General features: G+C 30.9%; 2 protein-coding genes across 2 annotated transcripts; one reads left to right on the forward strand and one right to left on the reverse strand.

The window, feature by feature from the left end:
• The first annotated feature begins 47 nt into the window (after positions 1 to 47).
• On the forward strand, positions 48 to 14,623 carry LOC146538030 (aminopeptidase N-like). Its single transcript, XM_085187100.1, has 13 exons — positions 48 to 689; positions 3,295 to 3,468; positions 5,292 to 5,609; positions 6,225 to 6,414; positions 6,856 to 7,112; positions 7,491 to 7,683; positions 8,183 to 8,369; positions 10,566 to 10,663; positions 11,123 to 11,305; positions 11,780 to 11,952; positions 12,288 to 12,407; positions 13,015 to 13,108; positions 13,565 to 14,623. The coding sequence occupies exons 1-13, from the start codon at positions 232 to 234 to the stop codon at positions 13,667 to 13,669; spliced, it is 2,550 nt and encodes an 849-aa protein (XP_085043226.1). The 5' UTR covers positions 48 to 231; the 3' UTR covers positions 13,670 to 14,623.
• A 261-nt stretch (positions 14,624 to 14,884) lies between these two features.
• On the reverse strand, positions 14,885 to 23,557 carry LOC146538031 (aminopeptidase N-like). Its single transcript, XM_085187096.1, has 14 exons — positions 22,915 to 23,557; positions 22,349 to 22,501; positions 21,816 to 22,103; positions 21,048 to 21,228; positions 20,598 to 20,869; positions 20,212 to 20,368; positions 19,648 to 19,825; positions 19,089 to 19,192; positions 18,560 to 18,754; positions 18,089 to 18,276; positions 17,307 to 17,483; positions 16,966 to 17,112; positions 15,645 to 15,723; positions 14,885 to 15,473 (listed from the first exon to the last, which is right to left on the reverse strand). Exons 1-14 carry the CDS (start codon positions 23,496 to 23,498, stop codon positions 15,255 to 15,257), a joined length of 2,922 nt encoding a protein of 973 aa, XP_085043222.1. The 5' UTR covers positions 23,499 to 23,557; the 3' UTR covers positions 14,885 to 15,254.
• Positions 23,558 to 23,809: the final 252 nt, after the last annotated feature.

A 23,809-nucleotide genomic window follows, 5' to 3' on the forward strand; every position in this document is an offset into this window, starting at 1 on the left:
GGTTAAAGCTTAAATGTCAGGTTTCGTTGGCGCCATTGGCGCCAATATTTCGCGTCCGCACGCATCGCAGAAGTCATTTGAACTCGCGTCGTAGTTGGACGTATTTTTCGTACCTTTGTCGGTTTTAGTAAATAACGATATAAAAAAAAGGAAAATGTGTATATAATAATAATACTAACTTAGGAAAAAAATAATAATAATATTTATTAAAAAAATAATTGGCTGAATAAAATGGAGTCTTTGCTTTTCGTTTTGTTTTTAATTCCGCTTACATCAGCGTATATAGTGGAGGAAGAGTGTCTGAATTATACAGTGTATCCAGTGCAATACGAAATCACTTTAGACCCTTATATTTATACAGACGGCAGGTCATATTATAATGGCCACGTTATAATTACAATTATTGCGAACGCACCAAACATTAACGTTATAGAATTAGACGCCAAAGATATAGAAATAAATGGTGTTATCGAAGTTTTTGAAAAAAATATTAATTTAGTGAACGAATACAGGCCATTTGAATATGATAAAAACAGAGGGAAACTCTATATATATTTGAAGGAACCTTTGAAACAGTACAGTGTATCGCGAACCCAATACTACGTCCATATAACGTTCAGCAAGAGAGTGGATTTTAACAATGATGGGATTTTTCTTGTGAAATATGAAAACGAGAGAGGAAATAACGAGTGAGTAATATTGAAATACATACATTTCACATGTCAATACAATAAATATTTTTATAATACATACTTTTCATAGATTTTAGTGTAACATAATTAATTAATTTATTTATAAAATGATTAATTATTTTACTATTTATTTATTTTTTTATTTTGGTATTCAAACCTACACAAAAAAATACAATCCTAAATTATTAACATAAGATCAACGATGTTCGAAGCTCAACCTTTAAAAATGGTACAATGGCGACTAGAACCAACCACCTCTGCTTAGTTACCAGATTCGCTAATTACTACACTAATAAACTGTATAATCTGAGAATCATCATTCTACTAACGTCAACTTCCCTCTTGTTTTAAAAGTTTTCCAAAATGATTTCCTTAATAATTATACTCAACAAGGCCAAGCGTGGTGTCGGAGATAGGAGTGTCGTAGCACTAGGTTTCGTTTTGACTATCGTTCCTGTAGTGGCAATCGAACCCATAACTATCGCGTTACCGCACCACTGCGTAACGAAGACTCCGTGTAGGTAATAACAATACATGTTTACTACTGGTCTCCCACACAAAATGTATGTATCTATATTAATCGCTTTTTATATGGTAAGCATAATAAAGGTAAACTATTAGTATATTTTTTATAGTTTTCTCGTTCCCTAAAATATTATATTTTATTCTTAGGAAAAAAGTTAAAATACTCCTTGTATTTTAACTTTTTTCCTAAATGTGGAATAACACTCAAAAAATTTTAAAATAAATGTCTTATTAAAATCGAAAACAGTTCAATATTAATGTTTTATTTTTGTTTGTTTTTTTTAATGTTATTGCAATTGGATTTTTTTGACAATAATTTGAAACATCCATACGATACTCATATATCTATTCAACCGTTTAATTATCCATTACGTGAACTAATAACCCTTGTAAATAGCTCAAGGATCATTAGATGACAAATAAACACTGATTTTAAATCTATGTTCATTTGTGTAGGTACATGTAATCTTTATAGCGACATGCTTTGCAAGCAAAGAGTGCTAAGGCACTCCGCTTTCCGCTATTTACCCATTTTTCTATTTTAAAGACCTACTTAATGGAACCCATCCCCGTAAATTGCTTTACCGGAAAGGATACATTAAAATAAATAAAATATAGGTCATGGCATTCGTGGCCACCGTGGCGCAGATGCACAATCGTACATATTGAATGTGGTGGGTCGATTCCCACCCGGGGAATGAAATATTTAATATTTTCAGCACTTCTGTCTGGTGACGAGGCAAAGCGTGGCGTTATGTTCCGCCGGTCACCACGCAATGCCTGAAGTATTCAGCGGAAAGTGAGAAACGGTAGTGTCTGAAAACTAGGTTCCTTGCTTTACTCTACCTACCTTGCTGTATGCGGTATACAGTGTGACAAAAAAAACCTAATTGACATTAATTTCTCTGTCTTATAGAGTTATAGACTGAATAATTTTAAACTTTTCTTTTTATTAACTTTTACGTCCAACTTAAACATTTTATATTATAATAACATTTAATATTACTTAATGTGGATAATATATTATAAAGTACATATTAAAAGTATAGCTTTTTGTACAGAATAAAATATTTTTGTACAGGCAAGCTAACGTTTAAAGACTTTAAGTTAACAATGTCTAATCTTTATGAAAAAATAAACACAGAAATTAGAGGTGCCACAAATACGTTTGAAACTATACAAACATTTCTAAATATAGTCGTCAATGCTCTTGATGCAAGGTCGTTTTGGTGAACGTAATATGCAGAATAGAGCACTTTGAAATTTAAATCAATTTAATGATATTATAGCTTTAAAGCATAAAATAGCATTTTCTTCCATTCTGATAAGAAGCAGAGGAAGAAGCGGAGAAGAGAACGGCGTTGGTCTCTGCTTTAACTCCCAATATTTTTAAAATTGGGCGATAAATGACGAATGAATTGATTTAACACTAGGTTTTATACCTTATATACCTTATATACCTTTTCCCTATATATGGGAAAAGTGCCTTCCCCTAAATTAGTATTAATAAATAGTCTTATAAAGCTTCTTTCTTATTAAAGAGGCTTTCTTTTATAGCCTAAGGGTTTCTATTACATTTTCTTATAAGTTACTGAGTGAGCTCAGAAATACCCCTCTTTTTTTCCTTCCTACTGATGAGATATATAAATAGAATCAACATATTCTATTTTTAAACTTAACAAAATGTCTTAAAATTAAGTTTTCGTTACTAAAAACTTTCAGACATTTACCTTACCTACTTACATGAAATTTGAAGTCATTATCATTAGTCGTCTTTTTCAATATATAACTTAGATGACATGCAGTTACGGTAAGTGACGATCTAGTTCAATTACTCTCAAGGACAATCATCGAAGCGTATAGAGTTTGGTAAAACAAATGCATGTAAGATTTAAACTTATGTATAGTCACGTAATATTGTTTATTCCGCTTCACGTTGTATAAGGAGACTAGTGTTGAGACACTTCGCCCCCCACTCTCAGCGCAATTCTGTAGGCATTGCAATTAGCGACGATAATTTATTTTTCTTTACCTATTTATTTAATATATAATTATTATAACCAATCTATTTTTACAGGTACCTCTTCACAACACGGCTATCACCGAATAAAGCAAAATATTTCTTCCCGTGCTTTGACAATCCACAATTTGAAGCCGTTTATAAGTTTAAAGTGAACTTAATGCCTCCTAGAAGCGATTTTCAAGATTGCAATACTACTTTAGTTATTGCTGATAAATTAAAGGAATATAGGTATGAAATATAATTTTCTGGTCAAAATTAAAATACTAAAAATAATTAATATAAATAGTCCAAGATAAATAAAAAATAGTCAAGGGTAACACAAAATATTCTTACATAACTATTAATTAGATGAAGATGCTTGTTAGTATGTAGATGTGTAAGGTAAAATTTGCTGTAAAATCACAAACAAAATATTTTTTTTTAGATGCACTATGAGCAGAGGGAACCTAGTGTTCAGACATTTCTTTCCCCAACTTTTCACCCAATTTCCGAGATATTGAGTATTGAGAGACAAGACTCAAAGCAGTACATGGTCTTGTCACCAGAGCGATCAAAATAGTTCATTTCCCCAAATAGCAATCGAATCCACAACCGTCGCGTTTACAGTCAGACACTCTGCTACTGCACCACAACAGCATAAAGTAATATATATAAGGGAGCAGTTTTTGAGACAAACAATGTCTGTCTTTAAACAGAACGGAAAATAAATGGCAAATTGATCTAAAACCTGTTACAGATCACAATGTTGCTTATTGAATCCAATTATGACAATATCACAAACATCAAACTGATAACCTCCTTTTTTTAAGTCAGTTAAAATGTTTTCTATTCGATAAACTCCTTTACTGTAGTAATAACGTTTTATAGAGTCTATATTTAGATGATACTCTTACCTAAGGGCCCTAAGGCACAATAACTGACATCGTTTCTACCGCAATCCGTTACCTTATACGGGCAAAGTACGGGCCCGGTGTTCTTTAAAGCGATTGAATTATTTTATTAGTAACAAAATTTATATTTTTGTGGGCAATTTAATATGAATAGAATAATAGAAAAATAATAGTTGAGTTGAGTAAAATATATTTTTTCTAAATAGATCAGGTAAAATCCATAGAGTTTTCTAAAAGTCGATAACGACGCGAATATCACGTTTATATTTTTGATAGGATCTCTTATAATAACAGCGATAGTATTTTTATATAAGAACAAAAAATATAATATTCCTAACTCGCTCACACTTCGAGCGTACGATACAAAGTAAATGCGATCAATTATATCAAAGAGCTGGTAACAATTTCTAATTCTATGAAGCTTAAATGGTCTTGCCATTTAAGCTATGAAGATGAAAGTTAAAAGTGCCGGATGTGTACAAAAAAATAATTGACACACCATATCTGTGGGAATATTAAAAATATGGTTTGAAGAAAGCTTGCTAAGTTCACTCTATTTGTAGGTACAAGATTTCAAGTGACATGATATGGTGGTGTTGCTAGTTATTTGGATTATAGTTTCCTTTTAGGGGTTACATTTGTTCTTAGCTTCAATTACTTCACGAATATAGCAGGGTAAGCAGAGGGTTAGTGTTAAGACACTCCGTTCCCCATTTTTCGGAAAATTATCGAGAGCTCAACGCCGCGATTTCTCTTATTATCAGAGAGAGGAAATTAAAATAACTCATTTTACTAGTGGGTATATCGTAGTGTGTAGGAATATAGTCAGACGCTATGGATAATAAATATATAAGAGAGATATGGATATAACAATTAAATAAGATCATATTTTTTATCGCTAAAGTGTTACTTCACTCATTATACAATGTATGGAATTTAGGGGGAAAATTAATGTTTATACACTAGTTTCTGTTCGACTCTTGTTATCCACAGGATAAAAAGTAAAGATATTTTTTTTATTTTCCTAAATCTGTATCTAAACAATCAAATATAATGCAGACTCACAACCGTCTCATCTAAAGTTCTGCAGCTGTGCTGCAAGAAAGATAAGCGAAAATTAAACCACTTTATATAGATACTAAGTAAAATTTCACTTTATAGATCTGAAGACAAATACACGATCATCGAATTCATATCATCTCCTCAAGTAGCTCAGCACCAGGTCGGCTTTCACCACTCCAACTTCGGCTATCGACAGATCTCGGCCAAACGTACCAACGACACATTGAGAGTATGGGGACCCGTACATTATCTCAAGCATTACAATTTTATATTGCATTTCGGAATATCCATTATTAATCTTATTCATGAATATGCTGGTATAAATCGGCCTCTTATGTATGAACCAATAAATATAGTTGGTATTCCAAAAATCTTGGATGGTTATGAAATTGGAAGTTGGAATCTGCTTACAAATGGGTAAGTGTTAAGTTATAATCAATGTTTTCTTATAATCAATGTTGGTTTGCACGATAAATATATAAAAAAATCGACCAAGTACGAGTTGGTACGTATAGGTATTACGGACGGTACGAGGGGTACGGTATACGGAACCCATATCAATTTTGGATTGTATTTTAACGGGATGTACAATTTGAAGTTGTCAACTTCACGGGATACATTGCGGACGTATGCAGTCGACGGCGTAGTAATCGAACCCATAACTAGTAATTTTTTATACATAAATATTATTTCTTGAATATTTAGAGCTTAAATATTTTTAGAAACAATATTAAGGTCAAATAGTAAAGAGCAGGTGTTTTATATGTTCCAGACGTAATGTATATGTTATTATAACCTTACAGATTTTAACAACACTTTATCAAATTTATTCATTTGAGAAGCTTTATATTATTTTTAATAGTTACTTACCTACTTAGCTTTGTTCGTATTTGACATGGATCAAGGCATTCATATTCTTAAATAATAATTAAGTTAACTATTATTATACATTGTGTGGAGGGATACCATGAAAATAAAAAAAAACCATTAAAATTACGTATGTTCTAAAATATAGTAAATATTCATTTCTAGAAATAATAGACTCGCAGATATCTACAATTATACAAGTATAAAACAAGTAGAACGTATGACATTTGAACTGGCCCAACAGTTAAGTCGCATTTGGCTTGGGAACCCAGGGGAACTACAGCGTACTCGATGGAAGGAAGAATGGTTTAAGGAAGGCGTCGCTACGTATCTTGCCTATTATTTGTTGGCCCAAGTAAGTAAATTATGTGAAGAACACATGAAAAAAAATTGAAGTAATTTTATTATTTTACTCGAAGATAACGATGCGGAGCTTTATTGCTATCGATCCCCAATCAGGGAATTCATACCGCGAAATGTATTATTTTCATTCACGAATTTAGATAGGAAGCGGAGAACTTATTATATTTACACTAGATTCACTCTGCCATAATACGACATCATGAAGCTGAAATAAAAGTTGTTTACTTCTAAGACTATTATACAGAATGATAAATAAAACTAACACTATAAACTATTAAACTTAAGCTAAAACATTGTTAAATTCATTCTTTCATTTTTACTTTCTATTGTTTATAATTATTATAACAATTAAAAACATTTTATAATATCTTTCAAAGACAAAACCTATGTGTGTCTGGCATTATCGCAGTTAAGCTTAGACATTTATTTTTAGTATAATCATGGCGACTTATCAAGACACCGTCAATCTATCAATAGTTATGCCATACAAATGAAACACAAAGCTATGGCAGTTGATTGGCACCACTCTACGCCAGCTTTGGCTATCTTCAATCGTACATTGGCAATAGAAATACCTTCGAGATATAAAGAATTGGTGACTATGAAGACAGCATCATTACTTTGGATGGTAGAAAACTGGCTGGGCTCTGAAAAGTTTCACCAGGCTTTAGTAAAATATATAAACAGCAAGTAAGTTTAATAATTTACTATTTAATTAATAATTAAAAGTAGAAGCGACTCCTCGCTTCCTTACCACTCCCTACGTTTCCTCTCCCTACCCTGATTTATTTGAAAAAGCGTGAAGCTGAAAATATATCACAATAAAAATGCATCATCTGCCCTCATATGGACTATATATCAAATTAATTATATTAAAAAAATTGAGACGATTTTTAATTTCGTAAAAAATCTCTACCATGACGATATCTTGCCCCTAGTCTCTTCAATAATATCTAAGCTGTAAACCATTACTTTTGAAAAATTTAGTTTTACGACAAAAAATAATTTATTACTTATATTTATTACATTAAACACTTATAAAAATTCGTTTGTTTTTTAATTTTCCAGGAGAGGTCAATACATATCACTAGCAGATTTCATGACAAGCCTAGACCTTGATACTGTGGAATGTCTTCATCAATTTTTCAATGGATCAACTTCCTCCAGAGTTTTAAATTCTTGGTTCCATCAATCAAGATATCCTGTTGTTAACGTTCAAGTTTTTCGAGATAGAAACCCAAACGCCATACAATTAAAACAGGTATTGTTTAAAATAACACCAAATGTACTTGACATTTGAAGTAAAAAATTTTCAGTTATTCTATTATTTTTTTTAACTTCCAAATATTCTAATTAATCATTGTTTTCTAGTACTATAGAATATTTATGTCTGGCCAAATATACATATGTATATTATGCTGTCAATCATATAATAAGTTGTCATTTGTATACGTGCAATGTTAACATAATTTTTGTGTAGGTAGGTAAGATATATTTACGAGCAGTAATAATTATTTGTATTTGTTTCTATATTGCGGCTATTGTCCCGTAGTGGAATAGCATCTGACTGTAGACTGGTTGATGGCTGTGGATTCGAGTCTTAATTGAGGGAACGAATATATTAAATAATTTTTCAATTCCCGATTCCACCATTTAATTTATAGTAGATACCTCAAATTCTGGTAGAACTATACTAGGCTCCTTTTACTGAACCTGCGGTGTGGTCAATATATACTTTAGTTATATTTTTATTTTTACAGAGAAAATTCAGCTTCATCGAACACGAAAAGATCGATTCGAACTACCTCATTCCCATATCGTATATAGTGCAGAATAATGAAAATTGCTTCAATTGCTACCAACCAAAATTTACTATTGGTATGCAAACTTATACGTTCAGAGAAAATCTTAACAATGGTTGGATAATTTTAAACAGAAACGCGTCAGGTAATAAAATTACATGATTTATATTTTATAGCTTTACTCTTTATAACGCACATAGCAGAGAAGGGAGAGAGAACCTAGGAACTAGTCTTAAGACATTTCGAGCCTCATTAACACACTTCCGTTCCCCATTTTCCACCGAATTTCGGTACCTGAAAAAATAGCTCCGTCCGTTTGCTTTCGACACTAAAAACTAATGTCAATGAGAAAGTGGAGAACTAAGTGCTTAACACTCTGCCTTACCTACTATTCATACAGCGTGAAGCTAAAAATAATCACATATTCTATCAATCACCCGAAATAACATAAAGGAGTGGAAAAAAAATAATTATTGTAAAAACATATTTAATATATATTAAACAATAATATGAGGTAATATAAATAATATTATAGATTACAATAAGGAAGTGGCTTGAACTTGAAATTTAGCATTGGCACACTAGCAGATATCCTTGATATACTCGTAGCTAGCTATAAACCGAATGTCTATTTCTGTTGCGCCTACGCAGAGTAGAGGCAATTCCACACTAGAGTAAAACAAAACACGATATGAATATTAAAACATACTCGTAGTATAGTTCTTGTGAGTTCGATTCCCGGGGATATTAATAACTTTCATTTTTTTGTTCTGGTAATAAGATGAAGTGTGCCGTTGGGTGGCGCCACTCAACATGCAATGATGTGGAAATTAGGCGGTCCTTCTTTTTTTGGAATACAGTGTGACGCTTGAAGCGTAATAATAGAAATTAATGTTTATGAAATAATTATGCAGATCGTATACGCACTGGTAGTGGTTTCCAGATATTTTATTATTTAGAATAGAGTATAAAAAACTATCATTATTCGTTATAATTATTTAATTACTGCGTTTAACACCGTATTGAGATTTGAACCTTTAATCGTCATTTTCAATTTATGAACTAAGCCACGGTGGTGTTTAAAATAATTTATTAATTTTCAAATTGAATTTTATTTTTTATTCTATACCATATATATATCTAATATGGTACAGTCACTATACCCACCCACGTAACGTCTGTTTTGTTTTCTCGAGTATCAACTCGGTCATTTCGTCAGATCTCTTGCGGCTTATAATTATTAATGGCTAAATAGTTTTTTGAAGTATAAGATCAAAATGATTTTAAACTAAATAAAAAAATACTTAAGGTAAAAAAAAATTGATAGCTCAGCCGAATGCTGACCACAAGCCAGCACTTTGTGAAATCAATTATTATAATATATTCTGAGTATAAATATTACATCGATTGGTTTTTATCCTTTAATTAAAGACTGAGTTAATAATAAATTAACATAATACTTTTATAAATACGACTATTATAGAATAGCCTTGATCACTATTGGCAAGATATCTTGTAGCAATCTAGATACAGAATTAGTTGTTATATTATTGACAAACAAACAGACGAAAAATAAAATGAATGAAGAAAAATATAAATATACTGCCTTTAGTTTACGATTTCTCTCACACTGCTAAATACATATAAGAGTTACGTATGACTACTATTCTGACTGAGTGGTGTATGTAACTCCAATTGCAAGTACAATAGGTTACATCCAAACAAATACAAATAGCCTTCGTCGATAAATGGGTTATTTAAAACAAAAATAATTGTTAGCTCCATTGACGGCCGCGAACCTACTCAAAAAAACTTTTTGTTTTCAATTTGAACGAGTAGTTCATGATATTATTTTTATAATATTAGTATAGATATATATTATACCTAAATGTATAGATATAAGAATACTAACCTCTTTAACTGGTTTTCGCTTTCAAGTAAACCACAAGCCACAGGTAATGAGTTCTAATTACTGTATGATTGGCAATACAATTCTCTTAGTTAAAAACATCTCTATATTACTGTTTTTTTTATCAAAATCGTTGGAGTGTCAGATTCTCTAAAATATAATTTAATTATTTTTGACATATTTGGCGGAATTCAACGCCGCGCTTTGTTGATGTCACCAGTGCGAGGAAATTAAGATAGTTCATTCTCCTGAGTGGAAATCGAACCCATAACCGTCGTCTTTACAGTCTGACATAGCATCAGGATAACCTCAGACTAAAATATCTTAATTAATAACACATAAAAACCCATACAGAGGTACCTACGTAGAATCATTACAATTGCTATAAAATCTGTTCCAATACTTTAACTCCGAATATATAATTTTTTACAGGATATTATAGAGTGAATTATGATACAGAAACATGGAAATTGATAGCAAAGACGCTAAGAGAACGTCACAATTCAATTAATGAATTAAACAGAGCCCAGGTGTGTATTATTTGTTGGTAGTTTCAATCTTTTTCCAGCTTAACAAGGTAGGCAGAGAGATTCTAGTGACCTTGATGGCCCGTTCTCTGATTTTCGGTTGAATTTGAGACAGATTTGTATTAAAAGATCGCATGAAAATAATTATTTCCCCGAATTGGAGATGAACCCATAACTATCGTGATACTTATAACCAATTGAGTGTGAGTCCGGCTTGTACTTAACTGGTTTTTTTACAACCATTTCTATAATCCTAAATGATCTCAATCGAATATAATCTCAGCACAAAAAATCTAAGGTAATACTATCAAAATATATGAGTTATGCTTTGTTCTTGATGTACAATATTGTACGAAATTTGCCGAGTAACCATAACCTTCATTCTCTTTGGAAAGAAGTGAAAACTCGCAGTATGCACTCGCCAGTTTTATTTTTAATATTAAAATCACGAACAAATTCCAGATAGTCAATGATGTGCTCGCTTTATACGCTGCTGGAGATTTACATGAGGATATAGCTAGAGAAGTATTGGATTATTTGAATAAAGAAACGAGCTTGGTTGTATGGGATTCCGCTATATCAGGTTTTGAATTGTTAAAGAAGGAAGATGTGAAAATGACGAAAACATTGTATGGAGAATGGCAGGTGTGGAAAATTTTATTTATTTTTTATATAATTTTAGGTAAAAATCTTTAGTAATATATAATCTTAAGTAAAAATTTTAAAATTAAATCAGATTCACGCAGTATCCCGCACATAGCAGGATAAGCCTAGGGAGCCTAGTGCTAAGGCACTCTGTTCCCCCCTTTCCACCGAATTCTAGAGGCGTTGCGATTTGAGTGGCGGAAATCAACGAGTTCACTTACTAAGAGTTAATAAATGGTAAATAGTGGAACTCAAGGATGATTTATTTTTTATGATAGATGTTTTTTGTTGCCTTTATATGCAATATAGATATATTCGTTTAGTTTGGTTACTTTTTAAATGGAAAATATGAAAGAAACCGAAATCTTGGCTACATTATAACTGCAGTCAAGGTCAAGTTATACGCAACTCTTGTTTATTTTTAATTAACCGTGCAGAGAAGTTAAAAAATTATAATATTTCTTTGTTTTTTAGCAATTTATGCAAAGTAAGGTGTCGACTATGTATAGAAGACTAATAGTAAATCCTGAACAACATCCGAAGACAAGACTATTTAGAAATAAAATTGTGGAGTTTGCTTGTGAAATTAAATATAGATCATGTTTGAATGATATGAGAGAGCATTATGAGAATTTTTATAAGACCAGGTAAGCAATAATACATTTTTACGTTTTTAATAAAATAGTCTTTAGCTTCATGCTTGTATCAAGCACACATCAGGGTGGGTAAAGGAAACCTGGGAGCCTAGTGTTAGCTTTGCATGGGTAACCAGTGAGAGGAAATAAAAATATTAAATTTCCTTGAGATGTAATCGAATCCACTATCTTTCGTGTTTATAGTCACTTGCCTGTGCCTCTTCGCCTCAAATAAAATAAAGGTTTTAATTTATTAATTGGTTGTATTAACAGAAAAGATGTGGGAAAAACCTAGCTGGCGGAAAATGTCTTGATATAAACAACAGTAAAACATTCGTTTATTTCAGGTTGAATCCAGATCTACGTGAAGCGTGCTATTATATCGTAATGCAAGACAATCGATTTGTAATAAAAACTGACGCAAATATTTTCGAACTGGAAGATAAAACTATCGCTGAGCATAATATGTAAGTATAGTGTCGATGATGCTGGGCAAAGATAACGTAAAGAGCCCAAGGAACTAGGGTAGATCTATGTACATACATATGTACCTACGTATACAATAAACTGTATGTTTATTACTGACATGTGGCTACTAAAAATTTAAGCTATACCACGTCGACCCGTAGCGCAAAATACGTTAGGAGTATAACAAGATCTTACCACTATATGTTTAAATATTTCCTTCAAGAATATTCGACCCGGAGTAAAAAAAAATATGTTATATACAATAAGAGATGTAATTAAATATATTTTTGTAAATGCTATGAACACATTAAGGAAAGAAAAATATTAAGAAACATAACTAAATAATATAGCAGAAGAGGCACAGTTCGCGAAGCTTAAGCCGAGCTTTGCATTTGTGTGAGTGATTATAAAAGTATTGCCAGATTTAAAAAAAAAAAGAATATTTTTAGATATCAATATAAGAAGTTCAATAGTGACATTACACTTACACTATACTCGTATGTATATGTGTAGACTGTATTGTATCAATTTTTATCTAAGTAAAATACTGTTTTTAAATGTATTGCATTTATCAATATAATTTATTTAAATATTATTATTTTGCAGGCGAAATGAAAATAGATTTTTCTATAGAATACCTGTCGGACAACCCAGACCTGTAAACATTGTGAGGACTACAACTACATCTACAACAACTGAGGTAACTTTCACACTATGTATTGTGTTTAGGAGCTAAGTTTGATGACCATTGTGGCGTAGCGACTGACTGTAAATGCAATGGTTGTGGATTCAATTCACTGGAGAAAATAAATTATTTTCATTTTCCTGTGTTTGCTTAGTTCCGCCACTTCACAATGTCTTTCAATGTCTTCAATTCAGACATCTTAGACACTGGAATTAGTATCTTTTTTTTTGGTATAATTTAGTAAGAAGTTTTCAGGAAGATCCGCTACTAAAAAATATTTTGAATATTAATATTTAACTCTACTTATTTATATTAATATTTGCTTGTTTATTTTATTTTATATATTGTACTTAAATGAATTAGGTAGACTTTTAAATAATAACCTACCTAAAGTTATTATTTAAAAGTCATGTGATCGATAGTCCTTTTACTATTAAAAAACCTATATAATAATGTACCTATTTGTTTCAGAGTACGATTACAACGTCGAAACTCGTTAATAAAGGAAAGGAATTAAGAGTTGCATCTGGTCTTCTAACTATAGGAATATTATTAATTTTTATTTTTAATATATAAAATGTATACGTACATATACGAGTACCTAATTGTAATTTATACCTAATTATTTATTGTAATAAGTAATTATGATAAACTGCCTAAAATGTATATTTCCTTTATAAACTTTTTTCGAAATTTTAATAAAATTTTGATTGACATTCCTTAAAAGTCATCTGTAAGATAAACATAAATTAACAAAAAAGAAGTGCCTTACATGTAATAAAACTGTAACTCGTCGCTTTGTGAAAGATATATGAGCATTTACAGAACCTAAAACAATGGTTTTTAAACTTTTTATCTATTTTCACTATTGTATTTATATTTCCAGACAATATCTCGGAAATTGAGATACAGAGTGTCTAACACTAGATTCTCTCTGCCTACCGTTTTATACGAGAAAAAGCGAAAAGCTTCTGTGTTTTTATTTAAAATCTACTTCTGTTACTGTACTGTCTGTAAATGTTTGAGGCCGTCACGACTTAGGGGCACAAGCGTGCGTATCGTGACGATTGTGGGTTCATTTCCCACTCAGAGGAATGAAATATTTAACATTTTCATTTCTTCAATACGCCCTCAGAATTCAGCAGAAAGTTGGGTAGGTATTGAAGTGTCTTAATGGGAACGGAGTTACTAAACACTAGGTTTGTTCAAGTTGCTTCTGCCTACCTTTTTATGTGAGGGATATAACGTGAAGCTACAAAAACTTCTGTTATATCATATCTTTTACATATTGCGTATAGTTTGTAAAAGCTTTAATTCAAGTTAAACAATATATAATAATAACAATATTATATTCTAGTCAAATTAAGTAACTTATAAGTTAAAAATAAAAATAATTATTCTTATTCTATATTTATTTATTATTTGTAATATGTACATATTACATAGATTAAGTTATTATTTTATAAAATTATTTTATTTAACTTATAATTAAAAATAATATTTATTGATTAAATATTCCTAATTTTAATACATTGACGTGTTTTATTGTTTTAAAAACGAAGCAAGAGGACGCGTTTGCTTCATTTTTAAAATCTCCATGTCAATTTATCACTTTTACAAGTTATAAATGTGAGTGAAAATGCAGTAAAAAAACTTAAGCTAATACCTTATGCTGACAAATAATAATAATTATTAGAATCTTATTATTAACTAACTTAACTAAATATAAATTAACTAAATATAATTATTAATCGTTGTAACTTATTAAATTAGAATTAAAAAAATCTTACTTATAAATAATTCACTTTGTGCAAAACTGACGCGTTCCTTTAAATACGATTAAATATTCTTAAGAAAAAACCTTAACACTATTACTATAATTATTAATTATTAAATATCCATTCTAATAATGATTTTTAAAACAAAAATCCATTTTAAATGTTCAATTATAGAAATTTGAAACTACATGTACGAGTACTATCGAAGACGATAGCAATGAGTATCAAAAATCTATCAACTTACAATATCTCTCTTATACTAATAAAAAAAACTATTTAAAGTAACCCCAATAAACTGAAATAACTATTACCCATAATAATATTTTAGTAATTAAATATAAACTATTATAACATAAAAAAATTATCACTAAATTATTAATAATTTAGTGATTAAATAAAGAAATAAATACAGCTATAGATATTAAGAAACTAGATACAAATAATGTAGGTGCATCGTTCTCGTCGATCCACTCGTACACTTGCTCCATTAGGTTGTTGTTCCACGCGAGGTTCTGAGCGACTCTCGCTCTCGCGTCGCCTGCGACTAGGTCAGAATCTTGTAGATTGCTTATAGTTTCTAATGAATTTACCCAGTTTGTAAACTGTAAAGAGGTTTGTATTTTTTTTTAAATTATTCTGTAAAATTTTTGGTAATTTTTGTTTTGATAAAATTTGAATATCATACTTAAAATATTGAATTGTGGTAGTAATTTCAATATCTGGTGATTTAAAATTAGTTAACATCTTAGTCTACATATAAAAATGTAACTTACATCAATAGAGAGGTCAGCAGTGACCATATTATCTGCTAGAATATAAATCATCTCTTCTAGCTTTTCAGGGCCACCATACCTAAAATAAATAAATAATTAATAATTCGAACAAATAGATTTTTTTTAACCGACTTCTGTAAGAAAAGGAGGTTATCAATTCGACTGTTTGTTACCTCATAACTTTTAAAACTGGGTGGACCGATTTTGATAATTTTTTTTTTTTTATTTGAAAGGTATAGCTTCCCGAATGGTCCCATTTTTTTTTGGTCCATGTCTGACAATGGTATCCATGAGAAAATCACATAAGTCTTAAATTTGCATTATGCATGTGCGCGACTAATAGCCGAATAACTCAATGTCGCGCCAACCGATTTTGATGATTCTTTTTTTATTTGAAAGGATACACTTCAAGGATAATTTGGTGAAAGTTTGGTTAGGTTTCGATTATGGAATCCGGAGAAAATTGAGAAAGTTTGTTTTTTTTGGTCAAAAATTAATTATACTGTAATAGTTACAAGAAAAAACTTTTTAAATTGATGTCAGAAGTGAGATTCCTGATCGTTGCATTTCTTTTCAACCAATCTCAAAAAAGAAGATGTTCTCATTATCAACCAACTTCAAAAAAGGGAGATTCCGAATTCACCCGAATACTTTTTATGTTTGTTCTTGTCAATATACCAAAATGTAACTTTGCACAAAAATAATAGCTAATTAAATGAAGTTTTACATAGAACAATCACAAACACTCGTTGACAACCACTACCACCACCATCACCACTCGTTCAAGAAGCATCATTTTAAGATCTACCCATCACTAAAAATCGTAAAATAAATTAATTATTAACAAAAACAAAAACCGACTTCTAACAACGAACTAAAAAGTGAAAAATAATTATATAAAGATTTTATAATTTTGAAGTCGGTGTCAAACTAATGCTACAACACCTTTACTACAATATCTAATTACTAAGCCTGTTTGTTTTACTTGACACCGACTTCAAAATTATAAAATCTTTATATAATTATTTTTCACTTTTTAGTTCGTTGTTAGAAGTCGGTTTTTGTTTTTGTTAAAAATTAATTTTGTAGATTTTTAAACATTTTACATTTCACTTTTTCAACTAATTTACTCACTTATATTTTGACATGTGACCATTTTTTCAAAGTTTAATACGTCTTTATTTATTAACTTGTTTTTTTTTTTCATTTTGGTCTTGCGAAGATGGTCTTGGTCTTAACCAAGACCAAAACAGATTTTCAGCAACATTAAACCTACTATATGCGGCATACCGCTTGAAGCTAAAAAATAATAATAACTTACATATTTCTTATGTTATTTGTATTGCTAGTCATAAAACTCAAGGCAAGGTTCGCGTTGTCGAAATTCGAATTAGCGACAGCAGCGAATATTTTTGATCTCTCCTCTGTAGCGTAAGGCGCGGTCGCGATGATTGTTTCTTGCAGTAGTCTGTAAAGTTACTTGTAGTTAGTTATATAAAGTAGACACATGAGTATATTTTATTATTATTTAGACTCCTATAGTATATTTTTTAAAAAAATGCTCCAATTAACGTTTCCTTTGAACTGTTTGAATTTGACAAAAACTTTTCTTATTTTCCTATCAATAATATAAATGGTTCTATTCTATATAACATTACTTACGAGTTAATAAAAGCACCATCTTGAGAGCAAGCCAATGATTCTAATATTACAAGTCGTTCATATCTTGATGTTTCTAGATTTAAGCGATTTGTTAGGGCTGTTCTGACGTCGTCGTCCCCCTGGGTAACCATGGTGCAGTAGACTGCTGGCCTTAAGTCGGCTGGTATATCAGGATTCCTATGGGAAAAATATACATTTCATATAAAATTTCTATTTCTTTTTCGTAAGAATAGTCAGAATTAATTTGATGATTTACAAACATTCAAGTTCTTAAAAAAGTCTGAAATAAATATGAAACCATTACGATGCAGCATTCCGCATATTACCAGTAACTAATGATTTAATGGCGTTAGTTTATCATAAAATCTAATAGAAATGTTTTTTATATACTTGTCCGAGTCGATGACGGAATGACCATTCTACACCTATTCTAGCCTAGCTGGAATAGAAGAGTTTGCAGCGAGCCTTATGGATTGAATAACTATTAAAAATGTCTGGTGCAAAAGGCAACGGGAAAACACTGCACAATTTTTCCCATGGACGTTGTGATGGAAAGTCAAAATTATATTTCATGGTCGTATGACGACCTCCAACCACGAACATTAGTCATGATGAACACGAATTATAAGCAGAAGAAGATTTTTTTTTCAATTTATAATTAATGAGGCCCATTCAATGCGCAGGTGGACAAACGTGCGGCTTTAAACGCCAAGTTGTATATTTGATTCCCACTTGAGGAAATAAAATATTTAATATTTTGTAGTTAAAAAAATAATACTTACACTACATCGTTGTTGTTGGGATCATAGAACAAATCCACGGCTGCGGCTATACACGGATCATATCCTGCTCGACAAGCGTGATCCATAACTAGCCCACGGGTAAGAGAAATCATAGCCGGTTCGACGTTTGCTTGAGGATAGAAACCAATTTCATCTTCAAATTCAAGGATTGTCCTTCGAATCATTCTCTATAATAAGTAAAATTACATTTATTTATTATGTTATAAGTGCTAAACTATCTTTTTATCTTTACGCTGTATCTTTGACATAATAGGGTAAGCAAAGGGAACCTGCAGACCCAGTGTTAAGATATACCATCCCCATTAAAGACAAATACTCCATCCCATTTATATAAATTAGTACTTATACGATACAATATAATTCAGAAATTTAATTACTTTAAATTTACTTATTACGTAGTATAGTACAAAACCTAAGCCTGCTAAAAATAACAAAATTATTGAAATTTACCAAATATATATCGTCGTCTAGATCGTCATCGTCTAATGCGTATGGAACTAAACGTTTTCTCAAGAAGTCCATATTTCTAACGAATGCCTTCCAAGCAGCGTATTCAGTTTCAAGTTCCATTGTTAAAACTACTTGCAGTGCAATATCATAACCTAGTTTGTTAGCACGAGCCAAGTTAAGAGAGTCGTCGATGAGCTGAAAAGCGTAGAATTTTGATTTTTTAGTCGATTTCACATGCATTAAAAAATATAGACAGCGAGGATCGAGCGTAAACCACTGCGTTCTCCATTTTGCATCTGAAATCGAGACTTCACATGTTGAGTAGCGCAACTCCACACGACGGTTTGTCTTATCAAAGCGGGTAAATAAAAGAAGTTCAAATATTATTATTTCCCCGATTGGAGGACGCTGGACGGTGGACAAGATTCCATTGGGTGCTTCAAGTTTCAATATTTATAAAGAACAACTCTTACTAAGTATTATTAATTTTTTTTAATTAACTTAATCGCAACGATAGTTAGAAACTTACTGTAGCACGATTAAGCGGATGAATCACTCCTCTACGGTCAGGGTCACCTAAAGCTTCAATTAACCTCTCCCATAATTCAGTATCATAGTTGACTCTATAAAAACCTGAAAAATTACGGTTACTTTTGATTTCTAATAGAATTCCGACATCCGACAGCAAATAATACAAACTATAAAAAAACTACTAAACAAACTATACATAGTTCTACAAGTGCAAGAATTTGCTTGGGGCTAAAAATCATATGAGAAAAAACTTGAGTGGTTTACTAGTAACTTCTGAAGGATTCCAATATTCAGGTGCTGGCTCCATCAGTTAGACCAGCTTAGTAATACCATTTTATTTGGTAGTTGACAACAGTTAACTATCAAGGTTCACATGTTACCGCCAATTTTTATACAATTGTTATAAGTAGGTTAAATTCAATTTGTTACATTTTATTATTTAATTGTGGGATTGTAAGCCCACCTAATAAAATAAAATTATAAATAATATATTATTGTTTCTTCTTCTTATATTATTTTTTATAGGAAATAAATATTTATTTATTATTGTCACCCACCTTGCCCTTGAAGATTCACTATAACCCAATCTTCTTCACCCAAATTAAAAGTTAAAATTTCTGAATTTGTCATCATTGTTAATGCATATATGTTATTGAAATTGGGATTGACGCTAGTTGTGTATGATATTGGAATCACAAAGTTAACATGTATCTCTGGTGAGAAACCGAAACGTTCCTAAAAAATTTGAACTATATCACTATAATTTATCTTTTACAGTCATGTGTATAAATAAACTTTTGTTTCTTTGTTTTCCGAGTACATTTCAACAAATTCTACATTGGGAGAGAAAATTACTTAGGATTAAATGGATTCATCGTGACGGGCTCATCAGGCTGTAAGGTGAGAAGCTCAGAGCGGTGCCTGGATCTTGAGACTAAATTAAGTAATTAAGGGGCCCATTTTGAAATGAATATCGTCTTCAAAGTATGTTGTACAAATTAATTGATGATATTTCTAGACAGCAAGATTTTTTAAGCAAGCTATAGAGACTCTATACTAATCTGTATTTTACAGTTCTAGCTCTTATTTCTACTGCATTCAAAAAAAAGAGAGATATATACCTGTATAAGAAAAACTCCTTGGGTCTGAAGTGTTACGGTTACAAGTGGATAGCCTTTATTATTTACCCAAGTTTCAAGCTCTTCCACTAAATCTTCGTGAACCTGCACGCTTAGTAGTGCTTCATAGAAATTTTGCGCATTTACTGGCTCCAAGGACCTATATTGGTATAATTTTCATGAAAATATTCAAGGTACAATCAACTGAAATATTCACCTGTTATATTCTTCTTTACATGTCTTTTTAAAATAAATGGATGAACCGTATACTTGGCAAATTGATAATATAACCAAGAAATAGCGAAATTGACACCAATAAACATAACATATACAATTAATGATCAAGATTTTTAGTTTATAAAAATTTACTATCATATTTGAGTTCTCACCTGCTTTTTAACAACGCCCTTGCTGCGGATTTTATTAAATCTTGCTCACCGAGAATAATTCTATACATTCTTAATAATGCTGCAGCTTTATACTTCATTACACCATTAATATGAAACCTGATTTCATTTTCTTCGAAAATATTGGAACCGTAATCAATTGACGTTGAAGTGTCATAAGCATCTATCAAAAGTCCTTCTTGTATTACATCAGTTGTGAATATTGTAGTCATGTCTAGTAATGACTCATCTAGACCATTTATATCAGTCTGGAACTAATAAAATAATAATAATAAATTATCCAAATTTAAAATAAGTTTTTAATAATAAAAATGGTATGGATTTTGCTTTCTCTCTATTTTATAATTAATTTATTTTTCTTATACATTTAAAATGAAATTATATGTCAAAATATTTAATTACCATTATTTTAATAAATGTGTTACTACTTACATCATTAACAATATCATAAGCAACATAGGTATTTAATCCAGTGAGAACCCACTGATGTCGCCAGTTGTCTGGATATAGGACATATCCAAACCATTGTCTCGACATTGCTTCGGCAATGGTCACTAGACCTATTTTTCTATGTTTAAAAGCATTATTGTTCTCCATGATCATGTAAGGCTCCCTAAAAATATGATTGTTTATTCAGTTCTAGCTTATTATAATTTTAGGAAGATAGCACTGTAGTCGCGATAGTCTTTTTTTATTAGGTTTTTCTTTTCAAATTATCGTAGAAGCTAGTAACACATCGCACCCTTACTTAACTTCCACCATTTTTCTGAAGTTGATATCGACTCACAACTATCTTGTCTCTTCTGTTAGATATATCCGACAAAAGAATAAATTTTACTATACTGCAGCATAGACTACTTTCATCATTTATTTTAGTAACATATTTTTTAAATTATGAATACATACTTTTTGTTTGAACCCAACAGGAATATAATTCGATATTTTGGAGACATTTTAATTTTACTTATAAACACGAAGCTAATATCCAATGTTTATCATTGGACATAGCATTTTGAGACAAGATAAATTCCATTATTATCAGATATTTGAGTATCACATGACGGTAAGAACTTTAAAATAAATTATCATTTATATTTCAAAGCAGTAAGTGTCCGGATAGAGTAAATTTACTATAAACCTTTTTTCTAATGATTACCGCATAAAACAAATAAATAAAAATATAGTTATTATTGTACTTACCAAATACACACTGTAGATAACGCAGTCCAATCTCGTGAAATATCAGGAACGGCTATAATATGCATTTTGCCATCTTGATCGTTAGTAATTTCTAAATACGGTTTCTCAGTCCATTCATTAAGCGCATTGTAATAGTTATTTACAGCTATTGAAGTAAGCGCGGTGTCTATGCTAACCAATGGTCGCGTATATATTTGTACATTTGCGGTAGGAATGTTCAAAACATTTAAATTGTGTGCCACCATTCCCCAAAGATGAGGTGGACCTTCCAATGGCCTAAATTCTGTTCTAAAATAACATATAATTTATGAGATATTATTTTATTTGAAAAGGTTAGAATAAGTAAAATAATTGAAACATGTCTATACATTCTACTAAATTGGAACCACAACTATCATAATTTTTGTAGATGGTGAAAAAAATAATATAGTTATATAATTAATAATAGGGATGATAAGAGGACGATTTAATAGTTTTACAAAAATAATAAGACTAAAAATAAATATAAAAAAATAACCATTGATTTTACGTACTGGCTATCCGTTGCAAGCATTGAATTTAAAATTACATTGCTGTATTCCATATTTTCAAATGTAAATGCTATTGTCGTTGCTAGATTTGTCTCATCCATGCAAGGAAAAACACGTCTGGCATTTGTTGGGTGTAGGTTCATACCTATGTAGTCACTAAAATCCAAATAGAAGTATATATAGTGTATATTAGGAACATTTGTAAATAATGTAGGGTTAAGGAGCTTAACGTCAGATTAAATGCGTTAATAAGACCAATTAGGACGCATTTTTATTCCTTTCCTTGGTGAAAAAAGTCTTACTTAAAAAATACATATTAGATATTTCTCAATTTTTATAATGAAAAATACAATTCATTAGGGGAGTCGCGATCTAAGCACAAGTATTTTAAGAAAGTCAAGAGGCTCTTTGCTGTACCTGAGAAATAAAGGTTAGATTGTGTAAAAGATATAATAGAGAATTTATATAAAAAAAACATGATGTATTGGTATATTTGAGTAATAACAGTAACTTATTCCGAACTCAATATGAACACGAATATTATATGAAAAAATATTTGATAAACTTACATTTGATCAAATCTTCCAATATAAAGGCCAATACCATCATTTCTGAAATTCGCAGTATATTCCACTAAGACTTGATACGTCGATGCTACTTGAGCAGGAGAAATTTCTAATACGCCATCGTCGATGCTGTAAGGAGTGTCCACTAAATTTGACGCTGTTAATACACCGACACGCACTCTTTCTACACTGAGTTCTTCAAAATTAAGTATTATATCATCTTCTCTAGTTTCATCAGTAAGTCTTACGTCCATAAGAGCCCGTCCTTCGAATCTGTCACCGTTTCTTTTGATTTCGATGGTATACTTCAAGATTGTTTGGCCTGGTCTAACATTTTGTCGTGATTGTATATTACTCCCCACTCTTTGTATAGTATCATTTGTCTCAGCACTTAATATTACATCTTCCACGAGTAAACTGCTTTCATTTTCTAAATTTACTTCATCTTGATATAAAGTTGTAGTTGAATAAATAGTATCCGTAGTTTCTAAAACTGGTGAACGAACTATTGGCAATAATTTTACGGAATTCAAAAGTAGCATACATAAAAAAACAACAATTCCACTCTTATATTTAGTCCGCGCCATTTTTGTAGTGGCCGGTGAATTACAGTACGCAACGTCCCATAAGAACACTACTAGACCTAACAGTGAAGCCCATCGAAATAGGTCGAATCCGATACTGACTAACATGAACCGATAGTGTCAACTGGATGAGATGAGATAAAAGATTTAATATTTTTCAATAGTTGATTATCAGGTGTGTGAAATATTTGGTAAAATATTGGCCAGTTGTATAAAATATGAAAGATAGTATATGATATAAAATATATTGATGACTAGGTAACAATTATAATAATTAGAAACCAAGACAATAATATTCTTTTTTCATTTAGCTG

The sequence above is a fragment of the Heliconius melpomene genome, chromosome 6 (genome assembly GCF_056956725.1).
Source record: "Heliconius melpomene rosina isolate 202511_hmr_F chromosome 6, ASM5695672v1, whole genome shotgun sequence".
NCBI classification, from domain to species: domain Eukaryota; kingdom Metazoa; phylum Arthropoda; class Insecta; order Lepidoptera; family Nymphalidae; genus Heliconius; species Heliconius melpomene.